Source organism: Glycine max, chromosome 1 (assembly GCF_000004515.6).
Source record: "Glycine max cultivar Williams 82 chromosome 1, Glycine_max_v4.0, whole genome shotgun sequence".
Classification (NCBI taxonomy): Eukaryota; Viridiplantae; Streptophyta; class Magnoliopsida; order Fabales; family Fabaceae; genus Glycine; species Glycine max.
The window spans coordinates 50,912,437-50,936,301 of NC_016088.4; the positions used below are offsets into that span (position 1 = coordinate 50,912,437).

At 31.7% G+C, this 23,865-nt stretch overlaps 3 protein-coding genes across 4 annotated transcripts; all 3 read left to right on the forward strand.

Moving 5' to 3' along the window:
• Nucleotides 1-351: 351 nt before the first annotated feature.
• On the forward strand, nt 352-7,985 carry LOC100794882 (uncharacterized). Of its 2 annotated transcripts, XM_003516480.5 has the most exons (14): nt 352-596; nt 696-777; nt 1,292-1,402; nt 2,104-2,201; nt 2,299-2,391; nt 2,546-2,682; nt 2,904-2,976; nt 3,077-3,122; nt 3,228-3,337; nt 3,613-3,720; nt 3,806-3,865; nt 4,544-4,605; nt 5,289-5,601; nt 6,854-7,985. In XM_003516480.5, exons 1-14 carry the CDS (start codon nt 534-536, stop codon nt 7,640-7,642), a joined length of 2,145 nt encoding a protein of 714 aa, XP_003516528.1. In that variant the 5' UTR covers nt 352-533; the 3' UTR covers nt 7,643-7,985. The 2 variants fall into 2 exon arrangements, with proteins under 2 accessions (XP_003516528.1, XP_014631094.1); XM_014775608.3 differs by lacking the exons at nt 352-596; nt 696-777 and adding an exon at nt 1,602-1,746 and having other exon boundaries at nt 1,311-1,402.
• Nucleotides 7,986-14,745: 6,760 nt separating this feature from the next.
• Nucleotides 14,746-18,006, forward strand: LOC100798068 (G2/mitotic-specific cyclin-1-like). The gene is made up of 11 exons (NM_001365106.1): nt 14,746-14,974; nt 15,104-15,230; nt 15,350-15,406; nt 15,568-15,613; nt 15,717-15,869; nt 15,963-16,088; nt 16,548-16,637; nt 16,759-16,980; nt 17,069-17,167; nt 17,277-17,455; nt 17,556-18,006. Exons 1-11 carry the CDS (start codon nt 14,920-14,922, stop codon nt 17,698-17,700), a joined length of 1,299 nt encoding a protein of 432 aa, NP_001352035.1. The 5' UTR covers nt 14,746-14,919; the 3' UTR covers nt 17,701-18,006.
• A 2,743-nt stretch (nt 18,007-20,749) lies between these two features.
• On the forward strand, nt 20,750-22,596 carry LOC100798600 (phosphoserine aminotransferase 1, chloroplastic). Its single transcript, XM_003517092.5, has one exon. The coding sequence runs from the start codon at nt 20,895-20,897 to the stop codon at nt 22,134-22,136; it is 1,242 nt and encodes a 413-aa protein (XP_003517140.1). The 5' UTR covers nt 20,750-20,894; the 3' UTR covers nt 22,137-22,596.
• Nucleotides 22,597-23,865: the final 1,269 nt, after the last annotated feature.

Consider the following 23,865-nt stretch of genomic DNA (forward strand, 5'->3'; position numbering starts at 1 on the left):
CTTTAAATTAATTTTACTATTTGTTTTAAAATAAATTATCAACCAATAAAAATATCATTATATCACAATATAAAATATTTATCATATATGTAAAATATAAATTATATATTAAAAATATTTATTTATCAAAAATTTCAATTGTTATATTTTTTATATATTTAAAATTATTCATTGTATTTTTTACTATTGCTAAAAGTTAATTTTAAATATTTTTCATATATTTAAAATTAATTTTACTATTGCTAAAAATACTATATTTTTTTAAAAAAATATTACTCTAATTTGGCACTTAATGAAGTAAATTATGGCTTAGATTGTTCTAATTGATTCAATAGTGTCGAATTCTTGAGTATGCAGATCCTAGAAGGCTATGTAATCTGAAGAAACAAAATAAAAACTCTAATTTGATAAAAAAAAAAAAAAAAAAAGGCAGTTGGAAGGTATAGAACAATCGTGTCTGTGTTGTGCCGCGCGAAATGAACTAAGGTAGGATTCAGTAAGCGGTGAATAGGTTGAGGTTGTTTCATTTCAGAATGAACCACAACAAACGAGGCGTGCTTACTCGTTTGAAGACTCTCGTCAACTCTCACTCTCAGGTGCACTTTTACTTTGGTTGAGACAATTTCTCAAACACATTGTGACCTCTCAAATCTCTCTCTAAACCCACTCTTTCCGCCTTGAATTTGTTGATGCAGGGCTTCCACTCCCCTGCGCCCAAACGACCAAAGCAAGATCCATCGTCAACAGAAAATGACTTAGATTACTCTGTTTGCCGAGGTAAAATTACTGCTTCTACATTTTATTTATTTATTTGCTTAGTTTTACTCTGCTTCTGCCTGCGTTTTCATGTTGTCTGAATTTATTCTTCTCATCGAGCCATTGATGTTGTCAGGCAGAATGCACAGAAACACACGTTTGTAACTCTAATAATATCTGATACTGAGTGTATGCTGTTACCTAGAATCAGTTTTCAAACTTGGTTGGGCCTGTTTGGATAAACTTCTTCATAAGCACTTATAGGAGAAGAAAGAATGAAATAAGCGTTTCCATAAGCTAAAATTAGCTTGTGTATAAGTTAAAAATAAGCTTTTAGAGAAGCTATTGTGAGAGCTTTTACAAATTAGCTTATGCATAGGTTAGTTTTAGCTTCTGGTAAAGCTTGTTTAATTTTTTTCTTCTCCTATAAGTCCTTATGGAGAAGTTTATCTAAACAGACCCATATGTGAAACCTATAGTAAGGTTTTGGTCATGTTCATTTGAGAACTGCTAACAATTTTGAGCTGTTATTCAGGCCGCATTGACGTCTCAAAATGGAAGACTTTGGATGCAGAGGAGCTTGGTATAACTAGTTCTATGATTTCATACCCATCTCAGTTTGTCCTGAAACTTCTTCGGAGAAAAGGTGAGATTGTATACAGGCCTTTAAAATGTCTTCCTACTCTTATTCCTGAATAATGATAAAAGATGAGCATTGCCTTGCCTGTTTATTTTCTTTGTGCCTTGATTTTGAAAGTCTGATTTTAGCACTTTTTTTGTACATATTTAATCCTAGAAACTGAGTACCATTACTAGTTGCTCCTAACGATGTAGACACCCTGCAGTTATGAACCATTGTTTCAGCTTTGAGCCAGTGGAATTGCTACTCAATGAGGTTAAAGGATAATTCTGTTGAAATGTAGTGCACTGGTAGAGAAAAAGGACCAGAGAGAAATAGAATAATCAAAATGAGAAAGTTATATTGACATGGTATGTAATAGCATTATACAAAATACTGACCTAATGGTCCCATTTATGCTAGTAATTAGGTACTATAATAGTACTGCTAGTAAAAGCTCACACCATCAGTGCAATAAGAAGACTAACCCCATTTAAGTAAGAGAACAAAGCATAAATCATAATAACTATGAAACAACTCTTAAGATTGCTTCCTCAATTAGATAACTAATTGATCCCATGATATATTCTAAAGGCATTCTAGGATATCAAACAAACACACACACACATATTCTGGTACAAAATTTCATTTACCTTAAACTTTTCTGTTTTGTTATACCCCTATTTTTTTTTCAATATCTACATTCTTTCATCTTTTATGAATTGCAGGATTTGAGTCCTACTTAGTAGGTGGGTGTGTGAGAGATCTACTACTGAATAGAACTCCAAAAGATTTTGATGTTATCACCACAGCAAAGCTGATGGAGGTTTTATGACCATGATTCAATTTATCTATATTAGAAGCACTATATACTTTTTGTATTGAGTTTTAATACATTTTTTTCCTTCAATGATTTCTAACAGGTGAGAGCGCAGTTTCGTGGTTTAGCTCGTGCCGAAGTTGTTGGACGTCGTTTTCCAATATGCTTGGTTCATATAAAAGGTTCTGTAGTTGAGGTTTGTCTACTGAGTAGTTATACAAGATTACCTTTGTCTTTTTTTTAATCTACAAATTGCATGCATGATTTAACGTGCACTTCATTTTGGAGATTCTTCTTTGAGTAACATTATTTCAATAAATTAATCAATCTATTTATTTATATCGTATCAGGTAACCAGTTTTGAGACAGTGGCACGAACTTCCAATAGGAAGGAACAATTTTTATACTCTCTGTTGCCCAAATGCAGTAATAAAAAGGACCTTTTTCGCTGCAAAAACTCCTTGCGCAGGGACTTCACAATTAATAGGTATTGTTGGAGGGTTTTTATTTTTTTTATTTTTTTATAGCTTGTAGGCAATCTATTTCTTTTTGTGTGTAGTTTCTGTTTTAAACATTTACTTTCTCTTTAAAATGTGGTTTTGGATTATGTTGCAAGGGTAGGAAGTTGCAGTAGCAAGTAATTTTTTTTATCTTTGTTATTTAATTTGTAGCTCTGCTTTATTAATCCAATTCTGATTATGGAAGCAGTTTATTTTATGACCCGTTTGCCAATAAAATCTACGATTATACCGATGGAATGGCTGATTTGAGGTCCTTAAAGGTACTCTTTATGTGACTTGTTAATGAATTTTTATAGCCCTAAGCATGAGTGTAATTTGTAAGTATGCTAATATATAATTATGTTGGTAACATGGATTCAGCTAGAAACTGTTATCCCTGCTCAGATGTCCTTTAAAGAGGATCCTGGTAGGTAGCATCGTACTCTCATTGTATCTTTGAAATTAGGCTTTCTGAACCACATTGATTAGCATGCACTATGAACATGAAGTCACATGTAAAATCTGTATGTAGGGAGAATTTTACGTGGCTTCAGAATTGCAGCTCGTCTTGGTTTATCATTATCAAGGGAGACTGAGGCTGCAATGTGGAAATATTCTTCACTTGTTAAGAGCTTGGACAAGGTACTTCAATTGAAATTTTATGATGTTGTAGTACTGGCCTGATTTTGGCATAGGAAATTTTCTATCTTTTAGTTTTAATGGTATTGTTTATCGTATCTTTTGTCCTTGGGTTGTGTAGAAATGCTTCCCTTTTTATTGCACTTCATTTGTTTTCTTGACATTGGCAATCAGAAAAGTAAATCAGTCCATTACACAACGAGGTTTTATTTTTGGATGTCAAATTAATTGTAGTTTGTTTTATCACTCATCTTGCTTCTGTTCTTTATATATTTCAGAATAAAATTATGATTGAATTGAACTACATGCTGTCTTATGGCGCTGCTGAACCATCTTTGCATCTACTTTGGAAATTCAAATTACTTGAATTTTTACTTCCTGTGCATGTAAGTGGATTTGAGTTTCTGATTTTACTCTTTCAATAATATGCCTATCAGCCAAATACAATTGTTGCTCATTAATTGGCTATAGGCAGCATATCTTGATGAACAAGCTATTAAAGAAGATGCTCCGGCTTCCAATATGTTGATGGTAAGTAGATTTGCAAAAGAATTGTACAACAAGCTTTTGATGATGTTATTTTATTGTATGAATACAAATGCTAAAGTTATTACAAGCTGAAGGAATATGTTACAATAAGTTGATAGTTCACTGTAAACTGGATCAGTATTTGTATGTTTTGATGTTTATAGACAAATATTGGTATTAATAATGAAAGATTTGTTGTCATTCAAAATTGATCAGTGAACTTGATTGAGTAATCCTGTAATTATTTGCACACAACTAACTGAAATGCCATTTAAAAACTTTGAACCCTAAGGACATAGAAGAATGTTCTAATTATTTTTACTACTTTCCTGATAATTGGAGAAGATTTTTCTTTTTAAAGCTAAGGATAAATTGGATAGTAGGTTACATGATGTTAATCTAACATTAAGAAATGTAGTATGATTATGAAGAGATTCTCACATATTTTTAGGCATGCTTGAGTGGGCAAAAAATTGGGTATTTATGGGCACAATAAAGTCTAGATTAAAGTGGTATATAAAAAATGGAAACATGAGTTTTTATTGTGCCCAAATACTTAATTTTTTTCTTAATCATTTCCACCTACTCAAATGAGTGTGGCCTTAATGACAATCATTACAAGTGTACATTTGGCATCAAACTTCTCTGCTTTCACTTATTGTTCTATTGTTACTTTTGCAGAAATTATTCTTCTATCTCGATAATTTGGTTGCATGCGATCGACCTTGTGATTGCACTCTATGGTGAGTGGTTGTTAGTTCTGTTTGTTACAAGAATCCCCTATCCAACTGCAAATATAAAGAAAGAAGAAAAGAAATCTAATTAACCCTAAGATTTTAGGATTAATTTTCCTTTATCCAAGGTTGTAGGGACAATTTTAGGATGTAGGTCTGAGAACAAATATCTGATGGAACATATAAAGAAGCAGAGCTAACTTCTGAAACTTTGCTTGCAGCTTGTATGGTGTTTTTTCTCCTCGCTAGTCTTTAGGGAATTGAGGAATTAGTATTTAATCTAATTTTCTTACATCAGATGCTCTTGCTGTGTAACTGAGTATTGGGTGTTTAATACCATATATTGTAGACAGTTTTTGGTTTCTTGAAACTGTCTGTAACAGACAATTAATGCAATTTTTAGTCATCCGTGAGCTGACTGCCCCTGACATGGAAATTTAAGACCCATTTCAAGAAGTACTTTTAAGTAGTGCCATCAACTCTGGCAAGTAAAAACAACCAACAAGGTAAGCCTAGAAAGTGGATTTAATCATATTTTTGTGCGTGGAGATGGAGAGGGAGAATAACTGGTTTATTGAAACTCATTCTCTTATAGCTGGAATTAACTTGACTTGGATGGATGTTGTTTGTGAATTTATATTCTCTAAGTGAAGGGTGTTTGTGATACCATTGTATATTTGTATATGTTACAGGGTTGGATTGCTAGCATTTCACCTGACATTAGTAAATAATCCTCAAGATGCTCTAGTAGTGTGGGCATTTGCTTCTGTTCTATATCATGGGGAGTGGGAAAAAGGTATTAAATTTGCCAAAGAACATGCAAAAATGTATGTTAATTTTGCACCTGAAATAAGGACGTCCAGTATATACAAATCAGATGAAGAAATTGCAAAAGCAGTCACTAAATTGGCATCTTTGGTGATGCACTCCATACCTGCTCTGGTTGAGAGCAACAGTCTTCTTCAATCCATGTCTAGATACCCATCTTTTCCACAATCTGACATGGTAAGTAAATCTATTTTGGTAAGTTGCAACAGGATCTGGTTCTGTTCTAATTGACTGTATTATTCAATCGTGCCATAGTTAGGGTTTATGATACATCCTTGTTTCTAGTTATACCTTGTTAACTGTTAATTATTTTGGGCTCTGAAATTAAAGTAGTTCTGATATCATGTAAAGAAACAATAATAGAAAATTCAATTCCAGTGTGGCTAATCATAAAACATGACTATATACGACGTCACTAAATGAATGGATACTACATGGACAGGTATAATTAACTGGACGTAATTCACAAATATGACAGCTTATGTGCTCCAAAGCATACTACTTCTATGACCTCAGTTCAAAGGTTTTAGTTTTAGGCAGTTTCCTTGCTTTTAATCGAGATAATCTGGTGATGGGCTAGTAGTACCATATGCATTATAATTCTATCATAATTTTTAATCAGAGGCTGGATGTGTCAATCCTTTGGGCCATTCTTTACTCAAATTGTCATCTCGTGCATCAAATTTCATGGGTTCTTTTTATTAAATTTTTATTTTAGGCATAAAAGGATAGAGTTAGTGTTCAGTCTGAAGTTACCAATTTTAGACAGAAATCTTCCTTTGGTTCCCTTTCCCTTATAACAAGGTCAAGGGATGGGAAAGGGTTATAAACAAAATTTGAAAATATCAATGTCCAAAAATGGAAACTTTGGAATGTTGTTGGTTTCCCACAATAGTGTTTCTGATGATCTCTGGATTTCAGCTTTGAAGAAAATGTTTCTGCTGTATTTTGAAAACTCATTTGGTACCTTATTTTTTCACTGTTTCATTTTCAAATGATATTGTAAAGTTAGAAAATGAGAAAACTTTATCCAATAAAGCTTCATTTCATGGTGTGTGACATTTACTCTATTTGCATTTCCTTAAGTGACTTGTTAATGAAAATGTAGCTTGGGAAAATAGAAAGCATTATGCATTTTTCTTTTGATGAAGAAATAAAGATTTGAATGTAAGTGGCCATCAGTCAATGGACATCATGTAGCTTATTGGAAATTGGAACAAGGTAGTAGATAATTTGGTATTTCTACTGAGATATTATCCTTTTCTGCCCTATTACCAAACTGGTATAGAACCTGATTATAAAGTTGTCTCCATAGGTTTGGTCAAGCCATCTTTTACCTCTCTGTAAATCAACCATTATATCCTTTTGAAGATGTTATTCTGTGGTAATTCACAAGGCTCCAATCCAACTGAATCTTTTTGGATTTCAGATATTTGTACCCAAGAAAGCAGGGAAACTTGCTTCTGCGATTTTCAAAATGCTGGCCAGTGATGTTGAATTTTACAAGACTGAAAGAAGAAAAAATTCAAAGATAAATTATGGCATGCTTGGGAAGGGACACCTTTCAGAGATTGCATTTGTTTTGGGCAAAATTGTTCTTGAAACTATGAGTAGTGGAACTGTTGGGGATGGGGAGGATTCTGAAGCTGGACAATGCCACCTTAAGACTGAGGGAACCAAAGAAATTGCTCAATCGCAACTTCCAGATCTAGTAAACCATGAAGTGGCGGCAATGAATGGTGAAGGACACCTTTTATCAATACCAAATTCAGAATGTAGGCAAGGAAAAAGCAAGAAACGGAAATTGGTTAAGAATAGATGCATTGCAAAGAAGAAAATGAGCTCCGGGAACCAAGAATTATCTGAGAAATTTGAATACAAGGAAAATAAAGAGGAGCAACAGAAGCTAGTTAAGTTAAGCCAGAAGGTTGATATGTCTACAGAGGATTCTTTGCCCAAAAAGAAAAATGATCACAGAAAACAGTTGATAAGTGATAGGAAGAAAATCACCAGTGCCAATAAAAGTTTTCTACACCAAGCTAAGCATATGAAGACGGATGAAGACAGCACATGCATGCCATCACAATCTACGGTATCCGAGAATCATCAGGTGATAGCTAACAGCAACATAGACGTGAATGCAAAAACAACAAATGAGTCGAACTTAAAGAAGAAGAAAAAGGGTTTATCACTAGTTGAAATGTTTAAAGGGAAATAAAGACAGAAACCACGTGAAAAACTAGCAAAGTAAGTCTCCACTCCCCGTCTCTGAGTGACGGATAACAATTTTTGGTAGCAGCAGATGTTTTATTTCCTAGCATAGTTCAGAGACAAAAAAAAAAAAAAAAGGAAGCACTAGAAACAGAGTTTAGCTTCCTACTTCTCTTTTCCCCTTAAAACTGCATTCAGTTCCTCTAGATTGATCTTATGCTTATATTTTTTAAGGCTCTCTTGGGTCTATATCATTATTGTCTCCATTGGGAGATTTCCTTTCCCTCCACCGTTTATTGTGACAAAATCCGAGGGAAGCTTTTATTGGATATGTGTATGATTGTATGAAATATAACGCAATAGGATGGGAGTCGAACAAAACAATACTATATGGTTGGTTACATGATTCATTATGTAAATTAATTCCAAAGGATGTAAACCTATAACGAGATGGAAGTGGCGCTGGGACGAATGAAAATCACATTGTGTATGTTGTTTGGTGGCTTGAATAGTGAGAAATACTTGCACTTGCTTTTAGGTATCAACTATTTAACTAGTTGAAGATAAAAATTTATGGCCCAAACAAATATTAATGAATGTAATGTAAAATGTCCTCTTATCTTGTTAACGCGATGAGCTCTAGAGACCATCTTTTACTATTAATGTTCTTTTAATTAAAATCAATATTTTATTTAACCCACAACGTATGAAACAAGTTGTCAGTGCTTTGGGTCCTTTAAGCATATAATTGTTGTTCGATTCCTGATGTGAATAGAATAACGTTTTATTTTAATTGTAATTATCAAGATAAAACTAATCAAAATGAAATACTGATTTTCAATAAAGAACAATTCAATAATATTTATGATATTATATCTAAGTTTTGTTTCTATTTTTTTAATCTATCTCTATTTTTGTCTCATAGGCGTTATCAATTGTTTCTGGTATTATCTACTATCAATTGTTTCTAGTATTGTCTATCGAGATATGTCATATTTGTAATTGTAACAGCTATATTTCCATGTTGTTAGATCCTTATGTTTTTGTAAATTCTCTTGTATCCTTTTGCTTTTAGTGGTTAGTTTGCTTTTAACCTCCAACTTCATTTTTATTCTTTTATTTGGTACGTGTTGTTGGGATTCATATCGGATCTCAATTAATGAGTTAGTAGAGTTTTTAAAAGAATAAAATCTTTTCGATGTCTATTCTTTATAGTTTTTTATGGTATTCTTTATAGTTTATATACAAAGCTTAAATTTAATTAATTTATTTAATAAAAAATGAGTTTCTTGCTACTCAAATAATATGGCGTTAGTTTGATTTATGCTCTTTTATTATGATTATCTATTTTAAACTTTAAATATCTTCACAAAATATATAAAGGGGAAAATACGTTTTATTAATGTGGCGAAACATCCATAGAGTGGTTGTTGATATTTGCGCAAATTTATACTGTTTGACTTTTTGAAGAATATTTAAAATTTTAATTTAACGGAGAGAAATAGGCAATTTGATTAAAGTAGGACAAAATTATAAACGAATAAATGAAAATGAGTTATGTATTAAAATGAGATTGTTTTTGTCTTGACATGACACGTGGAGGGATTATGATATGGGAGAAAGTGTCTTTTTTTTTAATAATGTGTTATGTAAATGACATTAGTGTACATGAAGACTTATGCGAAAATTTAAAAATTTAAATGAAATGAATAAAAATTAAATGATATTAAAAAATAAATTCATTAAATAAATAAAATTAAATTAAAAATTTAAATAACTAAATAAAATTAAATGAAATATTAATTAAAATTAGTAAATAAAATTAAGTTACTTCGAACCTTTTATGCAATTTTTTTCATAAATATCAAAACTAAAATAACTAATTAAATTTGGTTAGAATTAAACACATCAGAATATCGCTGGCTTTGATCAGAATTCAAATCCCAAAAGGCAAGGATAGAAAGTTAGTAGTAGTTTTAAATTTGGCTAAAAATCAAAACTTATTGATGACCACTACCGAGATAGAAAATTCTTCTTTTCTTTTTGAAACATTACTGATTTGAATAATATTCTTTTAAACCACAGGACTTCTGTGTCTTTGTCTTTTTCTTGTAATAAAACTTGCAAACTTCCCAAAATTGTCGCCATTGTTCATAAAATCATCCTTAAGGGCAACACAAATTTGGGAGTCAGGACAACAGGTTTATCAAATTTTCCTTTTTCTACCTCTTTCAATATAATCAAAGCTACTTGAAAATTGCTTATGGAGGCTAATGACATTCAATTCACTTTCCTGTATTTTACAAGAGAAAGAAGAGACGTTGATGAATCCTAAACGCACTGCTGAGAAACTATGATGCCAATTTTGTTGAATTATCAAAATAACAATATTTATTTATTTATTTATAATTAGTATATTTCATACTTTACTTTATGGTACACCAAAAAATTATTACATACTTTATATAGACTTTTATTCCCTGGTGTTCTGATTCTGAATAATTGCATTTTTAATACAAACAAGAAGAAATAACTAAACTAACTAAACGTTGGATTTCGATAATTGAGTGGCTGTTACTATGATCAATCAAATCTATGTGCGGATATCTAACATTTAAAAATACACAAGAACTCAACCGAGTATTTCATCGTTTAGATTCACAAATATCTAAAATTAAAGATCTTATTTGCCGAACTTAAATTTAAGATTTTCTTATTTAATGAAAATTGAGTTTCTTGTTACCCAAATTGTTTGTCATCATTAGCTTGTATTTTGCAACCACAAATTCAAAAATCACGATTTAAACTCGAGACTAACGATTAAATTAGAATGAATAATTCTACGTACACCGGTTGATTCAATCGCTCCAAGAAAATAAATGAAAACTCGAACTTGCAACCTGTTAAGACTTTATTGCACTCCACTCAAAGAATCCTTCAAGATTATGTGTTTGGTGGTAAGATATCATATTTATTTAGCTTTGTTAAATATGCATATCAACAATCTAGTAAAATACAAAAAGAAATACATAATTTAATAAAAACATATTATGTATGTCAAGGAACAAATGTATTATTATTATTATTATTGTGCATATTAGTCATATAAAAAATTAAAGTAATTTCACACAAAAAAATGACATTAATTTTTTATTCATACAGAGAAAACGTAATCTAATTATGGCTTAACCCGCCTTTGCAATCGAAAATTCCAAATACAATTTTTATCTTTAGAGCAGACAATTTTTTTTTCTTTTCTTTCCCCCCATTAGATCCAAAAAAAACAGAAAGAAAGGGAGAAAGGAAAATTGCATGCCATTAATGTTGTTGAAAGTTCAAACTATTCTTCGCAATTTCAATGTGTGCCTCCAAACTTGAATAAACTGAAACGTGCAATATATTTTTTGTACAAACGTTACAATATTTGAGTGGCAAGGTTCTTACTAATCTATTATTACAGCCAACAGATTTAACTTCCATTATGGAAGTAGTTTGATAGCCTTAACCTACGAAAACCACCATTGTTTTTGGTTCACGTGCGAATCTTCTTCCGAAAATGAAAAAAGAGAAAAGCCAAGTGCGGTAGAGCGCAGATAGGAGCGCACTTAAGTGACCGTTGAGAATAATAGAAAGGAAAACCACAGCAAAAAATGCCAATTTCAACACCCAATCATTGGGTTCAGACTCTAGAGTTTTGTCCTCCTTTCTTTTCTTTTCTTTTTCTTCTAAAGTTATTTTAGCATTTATATTATATTATATTAAATTAATGTTAGTAATGTATTTTTTAAAATATTTTTATTTTTTTTAAAAAAAAATAGTTCGTTATCTCATAAATAAGTCACTCTTTAAAGTAAGTATTATTCCACACAAAAACAATAATTTTTGAAAAATATACCTACTAACTATTATGCAGGATTCACGTACTTACGAGCTCCGAAGTCTAATGGGAATATTAAGAACAAGATGTATGAATTTCAACGAAAAGCACAGTAATGATGACCACGTGCTGAGACTCTAATATGCCCAAATAAATTGTAATAGAGTAATACATTAAGAAAATGATGTTAACACTAATATATATATATATATATATATATATATATATATATATATATATATATATATATTGTCTTTATAATATAAGAAATTTTAGATTTAAATATTTTTTTAGTACTTATAATTTTATATGTTTTTTTAAAATTATTTTTTTAGTTCTTATAAAGTTATATTTTTTATTTTTTGTTATTAAAATACGTTTTAAATAATAAAAAAGTGTTATCTAAAACACTATAAAAATAAAAAATAAAATAAACTTAATTTATAAGAACTTTTAAAAAAATAATTTTACAAAAAAAGTAAAAAATATTAAATTATAAGGATTAAAAATATATTTAAATCTAAAAAATACTGATAAAAACACCAAAATTATTATTTAATATGAAAAACATTTGTACAACTTATCAACTTGATTGTTTAAATATGACTAAAACATACTTGTGTTAATAATATAATTTCATTTGATTTTATCTATAGTGATTGTATTCTATTTGAGGTTTGTCTCAAATGGAACATACTTCTGAGTTGTGATTTATTAAAAAAATAATATAACTTTATTAGTATTAATAAAAGAATAAATTGAAACTATTATTAAAAACAATATATATGATGTCAAAATGAAAACCTTGACATTGTGTATGACACAAAATGGTGATTAAATTTATTTTTTGTTATGTTATTAAACACATATTAATTAGGTAAAAAAAATTTAATTTTGATTTGACAAAAGTCATAGTAAAAAATCATTCCAATGAATTATGTGTAAATTTTTGTACTTACTTTCATAAAAAAAAGTGTCCATCCCAAGATATTATATTTTATATATAATTTTTATTTTAATAAATTTAAATATGGATATTAATGTACAAAATAATTAAAAACTGTCCCCATGTGCTACCTATGAACTTTTAAATTTTGTCCGTATTAAAGGTTATTTTTCTAAAAATAGTATAAAATATGAAGTTTCTCAAAGGTCAAAATTAATTTTAGTTCCTATATTTTAAAAATGATAATTTTGTTTCCCAAATGGATTAGATTTCATCTCTAATCCTACACTTCAATTTGACTTAACCAAATATGAAATGTGAAATTCATAACATTTCAAAAAATAAAAGAACTAAAATCATGCAAACCAAAATCATCATTGTTAAAATTATTGATGTGATTCTTTACCCAAAAAAAAAAGTTATCAATGTGTTTTAAGTTTCTTAAAATTTAGTCAAAATTACTTTTAGTTTTTACATTTTAAAAATAATAGTTTTCATCTTAGTATATCTTCTTTGACCATATATTTTAGTCTTTAAATTTGATTTAAGGAGGAATCGAATCCATCAAAATCATAATTTTTGAAATATAGGAAATCATAATTTTTTGAAATATAGGGACTAAAATTAATTTTAACTAAATCTCAAGAGATTTAAAATACATTTTATCAAAATATTTATTACATTAAAAAAATGAAAAACATTTATAGATTTTCAAAGTTATTAAAATATTTATTAAAACTAGTAGAGAGACACTATGCTAAAAATAAAAAGTAGCGGGTAGTTATTAGGATAGAAGTAAAAATTAGAAATAATTAAAAATAAAGAAGTAGTGAATAATTATTAGGATAGAAATAATAAAAATTAAAAAACTGACAAATGATAAGATAATCTAGTGAAACAAATGAAAATATTTCCAAATGGAATTTATTTAATGTCCTCTCTTAAATAAGAAACAATTCAACATGAAACAAATATTAAACAATATCCATGTATCGTTGTACAATTTGTGCGGCAAATTGCTCAAATTAGGTCCCTTTTAGAAACTAATTTCCAAAAGGGGTTGTTTTGAAACTTTTTCTATGGGGTCTGTTTCTGAAGGAGACTCGTCAGTGGAGTTGGCGAGTTGGACATGTGACGGCGCCTGGTGGACTCGCCAGTGGAGTTGGCGAGTTGCTGTCCACGTGGCGGGTCCCGCCACTCGTACTGGCGAAATGTTTTTTTACAGAATTTTTTTTTTAACTTCAAACGGGTATAACTTTTGGTGGGAATGTCCGTTTGAGGTCCATAATATGTCAAAATGCTCGAAATTGAATGAAGAATCCCTTGGTAAATTCCCGAAGGAGATCTGGTCAACTCATTTTTCCAAAAAATGCCTCTAAGTAGCTCAAAAATAGGGATTTTAAGATTAAAAAAATGGGGGGGTTTGAATCTAAAAATTCCATTTTTTTTGGAAAAAATGAGTTTGACCAAAATCCCCTTTCAAGGAATTTTGCCAAGGAGATTCTTCATTTTTAATTTCGGAGCATTTTAACATATTATAGACCTCAAACAGACATTCCTACCACAAGTTATACCCGTTTGAAGTTAAAAAAAAATTTCCGTAAAAAAAACATTTCGCCAGTACGAGTCGCGGGACCCACCACGTGGACAACAACTCGCCAACTCCACTGGTGAGTCCACCAGGCGCTGCCACGTGTCCAACTCGCCAACTCCACTGGCGAGTCTCCTTCAGAAACAGACCCCCTGAAAAAAGTTTCAAAATAGCCCCCTTTAATGAATTAGTTTCTAAAGGGACTTACTTTAAGCAATTTGCCCAATTTGTGCACATAAATCTGTCCTATTATTATATTTGACCCACCTGGCACACTCCCTTGCAGATTTTGCAATGAATGAACACAAATTGTGTCGAATAATTCTATCAAATATTACAAAGAAAGTATTATTATGATATTATTATTACTATTAATGTTAATTCTAATGTGAATAATGTTATTTACCTTAAACTAAAGATCCAAGAAAGTATGGTAAAGCGTAAACTGTGATTTGAAAAAAAAAAAAAAAGAGGCTGAAGGGTTGTTTACGGGGACACGCTTCTCCACATGTTATTACCGTTATTGCTAGGGTGGAAACGTAACAACAAAATTAAATAAAAAAACAAAAAATAAAGTAATGTCTTTGCCAACAAGTTCAAGGATCCAACGGCCACTAATAGCTAGCCGTTAAATTTTTTTTTTTTTGAAAAGTGGTGTCCCCGGACAAATACCCGTTGAATGTCCTTTCAGTGTAATAGTGATTGTAAGTGTCGTGTCACTGTTTGTAGAATACCCTATCTTCTCCCATCCCCTTCCTATATTACATAACCTTGCATTTCACTGCATGCCCTTCTTCTTGTTCTGATCATTTGGGGTGTGTGAGTGCGTGTGTGTGGTTGGTTGTTTGTTTGTTTGTTTGTTCATCAACAATGAAGATATCTGATGAGAACAGTTCTAAACCAATCAACCCCACAAGTTTTCAAGGTATTATTAAGTGGAGGTTTCGGTTTCGGTTTCGGTTCCAATGTTAAGGCAGCAAGATTCTAGATTTAATAATAATAATAATAACAAGATTTGATTTTTATTTTGTTTTTTATGGGTTGTTGGTAATAGGAGGGATAGAATGTGTGGGGAACAGAAAGATGGGGCAGAACAGAAGGGCTTTGAGCGTGATCAATCAGGATCTGGTGGCGGAAGGGAGACCTTACCCTTGTGTTGTTAACAAAAGGGCATTGGCAGAGTAATTTTTTTTTCTCTCCGATTATGCGTGCCCTTCTTCTTCTTTTTTTCTTTTGAATTTCTAGTCTTTTATGGAATGTGTTGTTGATGGTGTGGTTTTTGATTTGTGGGGGCGCGCAGAAAACACGATGTTTGTGAGAAGAAGCAGGCGGATCCAGGGCATCGACCCATCACAAGGTGAGAGGATGTGATCCTTTTTGTTTGATTTGGTGAAAAAAGTGAAGTATTTGAATTTTGAAATTGAAGTGATTGTTTTTCTTAGAGTGGAGGAAATGGAATAGTGATTTTTTTATTATAAGTTTCAATGTAACGGATTGTTCATCTTGATTTGCTTTTAGGAGGTTTGCTGCACAAATTGCTAGCACACAGAAAAATCGTGCCGAGGTAGACTCTTTTTTATGATGAAATTTGATGCTTTGCACAGATCCTTTGACTAATTGAAAGATGAAACTGAGATTTTTGAGTGGCGGCGGTCAATTTGAAACAGGGAACCAAGAAGTCAAACTTGGGGAATTCAAATTCGAATGGATTTGGAGACAGCATATTTGTCGATGAAGAACACAAGCCAACTACGGATGACCAGCCAGTGCCAATGTCTTTAGAGCAGACAGAACCAATGCATAGTGAATCAGATCAGATGGTATTTTCTTTTAAATGTCGATTTTGTTTATTATTTGTACCGCAAATACATTTCGAAATTTAGTTGGTGATGGTGCAATAATTGGCCTGGTAGGAGGAAGTTGAGATGGAGGATATAATTGAAGAGACTGTTTTGGACATTGATACCTGTGATGCAAACAACCCTCTTGCAGTCGTGGACTATATTGAAGATCTTTATGCCCACTACAGAAAAATGGAGGTACATTTGGAATGAATTGTTTGGATTTGGTACACTTTTCTGATTGTTTGGAATCATTTTAACTTTAAATGGGATACTGGCTGAATTCTAATTTGTCAATTGAACTTGTGAGAGCACTGCATCTGAACTCCTACCCCCATTGTGTCGTCCTAATTTCTCTTATAGATCCATCCTCATCTTATTCTCCAGAAGTTGCATTTTCTAGTTCCACTAAAAGCCTTTCTCATTCAGAAATGTAGTTTGACTTCGCAAAGCGCCAATTATATGAATTGAATATTTACCACCAACTATTGTCTCCCCCCTATTATATCCCGCAGACGATATGCACTATGTTGAATTTGCATTTTTTTGTTAAATCTTACCCAGTAGAGCATATTTCACATTACTACTTTTGGAAATCAAAATTATATGGGAATGCCTTATGAATTTTGATGACTAATGGGGCTTACTACATTGCAGGGTACTAGCTGTGTCTCGCCGGATTATATGGCACAACAATTTGACATTAATGAAAGGATGAGGGCTATACTGATTGACTGGCTAATTGAGGTATATTAACTGTTCCTTCTTGAGTCACTGCTTAAAAAATGCTGATATATTTAGCCTTATGGATCAAATACAATATAATCTTAAATTCCTAAACATTCATATGTTTGTTTCGATCCTTCAGGTGCACGACAAATTTGACCTCTTGCACGAGACGTTGTTTCTCACTGTCAATCTTATAGATCGATTTTTGGCAAAACAGACAGTGGTAAGAAAGAAGCTTCAGTTGGTTGGTCTAGTTGCCATGCTTTTGGCATGCAAGTACGAAGAAGTTTCTGTACCTGTGGTGGGGGATCTAATTCTCATATCAGACAAAGCATACACAAGGAAGGAAGTTCTTGAAATGGTATCATTTTTTTGCCTCATTGTGACAACACCTTTAACTTTTGCATTTGTAACATTAAACTAACTTAAATTCATTGTAAACCCTGCAGGAGAAGTTGATGGTGAACACATTGCAGTTTAACATGTCTGTGCCAACGGCATATGTTTTTATGAAAAGGTTCCTAAAGGCAGCTCAAGCAGACAGAAAGGTCAGTACTCATTTTTCTGCCAAAAATTTAAGTCTTTTTTTTTTTTAAATCAAAACCAGCAATGTCATAATTACTAACTTTGTTTCCTCTATTCCTCAACATGGAACAGCTTGAGTTATTGGCTTTCTTCCTGGTAGAGCTAACTCTTGTGGAGTATGAGATGCTGAAGTTCCCTCCATCTTTGCTAGCAGCATCTGCTGTCTACACAGCCCAATGCACAATTTATGGTTTCAAACAATGGAACAAAACATGTGAATGGCACTCCAATTACTCAGAAGATCAGCTATTGTAAGTGTGCATTGAGTTCAGTGCCTTTTTCATGTTCCATTCATCCAGTAGTTTGACATGCTATGCTAAATACTAATGTGTGGTTAATTGTGACTTACAGAGAGTGCTCAACATTAATGGCTGATTTTCATCAGAAGGCTGGGAATGGGAAACTAACTGGGGTACATAGGAAGTACTGCTCATCTAAATTTAGCTATACTGCAAAATGTGAACCACCACGTTTTCTTCTGGAGAAACCATTGTAGCAGGCCATGTACGTACAGCCACTAACAACACCATGATATCATACATATGACTTTTCATAATTGGGGGCCCACATGTGAGAGCAACTTGGGTTGCACATATATTGTTCAGAGGATTTTCATAATCCTCTGATGTTTTTTTTTTTCTCTGAAGAGTATTTATTGTTCTGTTATTTTTCCACCTTTTTTTCTTTTCTGTTATGTTCTAACTGAACAGAACATACTTCGTCCATTTGAGTTTGTATTTCTCTTGTTTCCATTGAACAAAATAATTGAAACGATGGCATAGAAATAATTTCATTCATTCAAGAAGTATTTGATAATTTTTTTCCTTTTATGTATATACGGCATATAGAACCAACCTTCGTGCTGAAATTTTTTTTGGAAGTGTGGTTTGTTTTGAGAGCATGCCACAAATGCAAGATGCAACCTTGCCTGGCAATGCTACTTTTTTCATCTATGCTTTCAATTAGAACACAATATTTATAATTTTATATGGGGCTTGGCTTGAATATTTTGGATGGATTACCTTGCGGAAAAAATAGAGAAGAAAGAGGAAATGTGGAAACGAACCTAAAACATGATGTAATGCCATCTATCCCACCACTACACCGACCCCCATAGGTTTGTATGATGATATAATGTGATAAAAAAAAATAAGGATAGATAAAAATAATAGAAAACAAGATATACACTTATAGTGTACTCAATTATAAATTATCATTAAATATTTTGATAGTGTACTCAATTATATTTTTTACGAATACACTTTACGTTCAATTAGTTTATTTAATTAAATACCAAATAGTGTCTTAACATTTTATAAAAATTTATGTTTAATTATTCAATAAGAATTTTAATTTAAAGATCCGATTGATAAAATGAAATATGTGTAAATAATTATTGAAAAAAAAATTAAGTTTATCAAATAAATTTTTTATAGCAGAATAAAGTAAGTACCTTCACGATTTATTATGTTACTTTTAAATATCATTATTTATAATATCCTTTTTATGGTAACTAACATATTTAAGTATGTGTGTGTAGGTTGCTAAAAAAATCACTATTATTTATATATCACCACACTCTCCATCCAAGAAAGAAACATCAACCCCTTTTATTTTTATTTATGAATAGAGAAAATAGGATATCTATTCATACCGTAAAATATTTTTATCCTTTTACCTAATTACAAATTATTGATAAGCTTATTGAGTTTGATAATAATAATTTAAATTTTTTTGTCAAACATAATTTGTGAAGTCATATTTGACGTTGCTTCTAAGAGTTGCTTTAAGTGAAGCAATTTGTTTAACAAAATTTACTATAAGAGTGAATGACATGATGTTACTTATATTAATATTGTTGTTTAACTAATTTTAAATAATAATAATAAAATTTTTTTGGCTTTAAGTAACTCATCTAATGTTTACCAACTAAAAATAATATAAAAATCTTAAGTTTGAAGTGCAGTACAAACAAATTTTAGAGGCTAAAAAATTAAAAAAAAGTAAACCATAATTTTTTTAGAAAAAATATTTTTTAATTCTCACTACATAAGAAAAAGAAAAGAAACAAAACTAATATTTTTGCAAAATTTAAATTAGTTATTCTTTTATTAATTTTGGGAATTAGTGTTTAAACACACAGGTCAAAAGTATTTAATAGTATTATTTATCAATATTAAATTATTTTTAGAAAACAAATATTTCTGATTATTATATTCAACATTTATTTTACATCAATTTTTAATATTTATGATTAGTGATTGGAAATTTTATTTTTTTGGTTATTAAATAGAAAAGAATAAAAAAAAAGTTTTATATATCATAAAATATTAACTCTCAAACGCGTGAATTAATTAACATAAAATTATGTGATACGGAAGGTTGAGTTTTGATATTTGAATATGTAACCCGCTAACAAGTCATCTTGGCATGAGAGGTTTTTTTTAATGTTTCTCTCAACTTCGTCTCCTTTTAAAAGAGGAGAATTCAAAATTGAAGTCTAAAGTAGAATAATAAAATTATGAACCAAAAACAAATATCTCACTCCCTCTTTCCTACTCTCCAATTACACACGACACACCAACTTTGTACCACCAACAGCATCTTTCGCAAATTGCATTGCACTCGTAGATACGATTGTGACATTTGCTTGATGGCCAACGTTTTGAGCAGAAACTTGTTTCTATTCATAATTTTTATTTTATAATTAGGAGTTAAGAAAAAGACAGAAATAATAAAATAAAACGGGGTAACACAATAAAAGAGATGAAAAGATAAATTGTAAATAAATATTTTATACTATCGTTTAATCTTATATAAATATTATCATAAGTTTAGACCTTAAATATTATATTTATCTTGTTTTTTTTAATTATTGAAAACTATAAATTATGAGAGAGAAATTAAATAAGATGTAAAACTTACCAAATTATGTAATTTTTAATAAATTTAATCAATAAAAAAGTGTTAAAAATATATTACTAACATTTTTCTTATTAAAATTATAGCAAATGCTTTTTTAATTAAGAAACTATAGATAAAAATTTCATAATTTTTAATTAATTTCTTAACCATATCCTTGATACATTAATTAATAAAACCTATAACATTGGCTATTTACATTAAAAAAACCATGCACAATTATTGACACAATCTAAGATATAATTTAAAACTAATACACACACAAAACAAAACAATAAAAAAGATTAGTACTAATGCATTAAATTCACTGTATACCTACCCAAATCCAAAAGAGAACTAGTCGTAAGTTCTAAAACATAACGAATTTTATTATTTAAACATATAAATTCTGAATATATACTTACATCCCATATCTTTATTTTTATTCATTTATTTTATTTACAAAATTTGATATTTAACTTAATGATATATTTAAATATATTTTTATAGGAATTGATAATTAAATAAATTTAATAATTTTTTACATTTATAAATATTTATTAAACCTATCATTAATGTTACATATAATAATAGAATGATACTATTTATTTATAATATAATATATCTATTAGATGAGTTGCTTCAAGTATTTTTATTAATAATTGTCTCAATATAAATCCTCCATCTTTCTGCCTCAGACCTTTGCCACAACAAACAGCAACAGCTACCTCCTCCATTCTTCATTTCCATTACCAAAAAGAAAACACCAAACTCTCTATAACCATAACCATGTCAATGGCAACAACATCCCCTCACACCGGCCTCTTCCAAAACCGCACCAAACCTTCTTTTCCTTTCTCTTCTTCCTCCTTCAAGTTCAAACCCACATCCATCAAATGCGCCACCCAACTCCACACCCAAGCTCCGCCCCTCACCCACTCCCAAGATCGCGTCTTCAACTTCGCCGCCGGCCCCGCCACCCTCCCGGAAAACGTCCTCCTCCGCGCCCAATCCGAGCTCTACAACTGGCACGGATCTGGCATGAGCGTCATGGAGATGAGCCACCGCGGCAAAGAGTTTCTCTCCATAATCCAAAAGGCCGAATCGGATCTCCGCGCCCTCCTCCAGATCCCTCCGGAATACTCCGTCCTCTTCCTCCAGGGCGGCGCCACCTCCCAGTTTGCCGCCGTCCCCCTCAACCTCTGCTCCTCCCCCGACTCCGCCGTCGACTACGTCGTCACCGGCTCCTGGAGCGACAAGGCCGCCAAGGAGGCGCAGAAGTACTGCAAGCCCACCGTGATCTGGTCTGGGAAACCCGAAAAGTACACAAAGATCCCATCTTTTCACGATTTGGAGCAGAACAACAATTCTGGGTATCTTCATATCTGTGCCAATGAGACCATCCATGGGGTGGAGTTCAAGGACTACCCTGTTCCCAAGAGTGGTGTTTTGGTTGCTGATATGTCCTCAAATTTCTGCTCCAAGCCTGTGGATGTGTCAAGGTTTGGGGTTATCTATGCTGGGGCCCAGAAGAATGTGGGGCCCTCTGGTGTCACCATTGTGATCATCAGAAAGGACCTCATTGGGAATGCACAGGGTGTCACACCTGTGATGTTTGATTACAAGATCCATGATGAGAACGATTCACTCTACAACACCCCTCCTTGCTATGGGATTTACATGTGTGGGTTGGTGTTTGAGGACTTGTTGGAGCAAGGTGGGTTGGGGGAGGTTGAGAGGAGGAACAAGAAGAAAGCTGAGATTCTCTACAGTGCAATTGATGGGAGCAAAGGGTTTTATAAGTGCCCTGTTGAGAAGTCTGTGAGGTCTTTGATGAATGTGCCTTTCACTTTGGAGAAATCAGAGCTGGAGGGTGAGTTTATCAAGGAGGCTGCTAAGGAGAAGATGGTGCAGCTCAAGGGACATAGGTCAGTGGGAGGTATGAGGGCTTCTATTTACAATGCCATGCCTTTGGCTGGGGTTGAGAAGTTGGTGGCTTTCATGAAGGATTTTCAGGCCAGGCATGCTTAAGAGCCTAATGGAGTAACCTCAATCTGAATCAAATACTTGCATTGTATAAACCTATTGCTATTGCATCCAAGTTGGGGGCGTGTTCGTCTAGTCACAGTATTAGGCAGAGCAGACACTGCTTAGGTGCATTAGCTTTTTATGTTGAAAGTATTTGTCTGGTATGCAGAAAGGGTCACAATCTCTTTCAGTTTTTTGCTTTCTTGTTAGGTATCTTAGCTGTCTTTTTTTTTTAAACTTTCTTTTGCCATATTTCATATTCAAATTTGGGTCGGCAGGTAGTGTTTTCATTGGGCTTTACCGTTGTCGATCACAAGTGAAGTAGTTTAGTTTTTGATTTATTGAAATACCCTCTCCTATTACTACTACAAGTTTGTATGGATTTTGAGTCCCATGTGATATTTTACTGGATGTACCAAGTAGTACATTCTCAATAAATTGAATGAGGATGAAAATTGAACTACTGCTGTGGATCTGTGGCAAATTCTCTACGAATTTCAAATCCCATGATTTAACGCTACAAAGGTTGAGGGGAGGAAAAGTTATTGTATGTGTGTATGTATCTGTGGTGTTCTTTGGGCATTGAATTTGAATCAATCCGAATTTTCAATCAGCTTGATGTTTTTTCTTAAGAGTTCTAACTTCTATCTTGTAATAAGTTTTGAATTTAATTTTTGATTTTATTATTCAAGAGATTCCAATTCTCAACTTTTCGGCTCTTTCGAGTGTCAGCTTGCTGCTTAACCACGCCATCAAGTTATCAGCTATTCTAGCAAGGGGAGGGACCAGAATGATAAGTTCTACTTCTACCCAAAATTGTTGATTATATTAAATTAAGTTACACCCACGCTCTCAATTTCATTGCTACTCACTTTTACCCTTCCAACTTTCAATAGAATCAAACACTCCCTTAGGGGCTGTTTGGTTTAAGGAGATGAATCACCTGAAAGTAATTGCAATTGATTTGGGATGAAAGTTTTGATGAAGGTGTTTGATGGAGGTCAATGTAGATGAATGTTTTGAAAAAAAAAAATGTGGATTGAAAGCGAGTAAAAGTTCTAGCTACCGAGGATTGCACAATGCACTATATAATAAGTTGTCAAGATTGACCTTAAGAATACCCTCGTGCTTTTTTGCATCCGTAATCAATTATCAACATAATCAATTATGCATACATTGAAACTTTTGAATTTGGTTAAGTTGGTCTCGCCTTAGTAGGATAATTGATTATGTAATTTACATATGTTAATTTTTTTGGTTAATTAAATTATAGTCCCTCAAGTTTTTTTAGCTTTCAATTTTTAGTTTTTCAAAAAAAAATATAATTAACAACTTTTAGTCCTTTATTAATTTTTTGTTATCACTTTTAGTCCCTCTAATTTTTTCTCATTTTAGTCCCTCATTTATTAATAACATAAATGGTTAATTAAGTTTTTAATCCCTTGAATTTTTTAGCTTCTAATTTTTAATCCCTTAATTTTTTTTGACAACTTTTAGTCTATTAATTTTCTATCATCACTTTTAGTCTTTCTAAAAAATTTTATCCATGTTTAGTCTTATTTATTTTTATTTCTCAAAATTAGTCTCAAATATAAAATGAATAAAGACTAAAAATGGACTAAACAGGAATAAATTTTGAGTAATAAAAATAAAGGGATTAAAAATGAGCAAAAAATTGAGGGACTAAAAATACTGACAAAAAATTAATGAAAATTAAAATGTCAACAAAGTT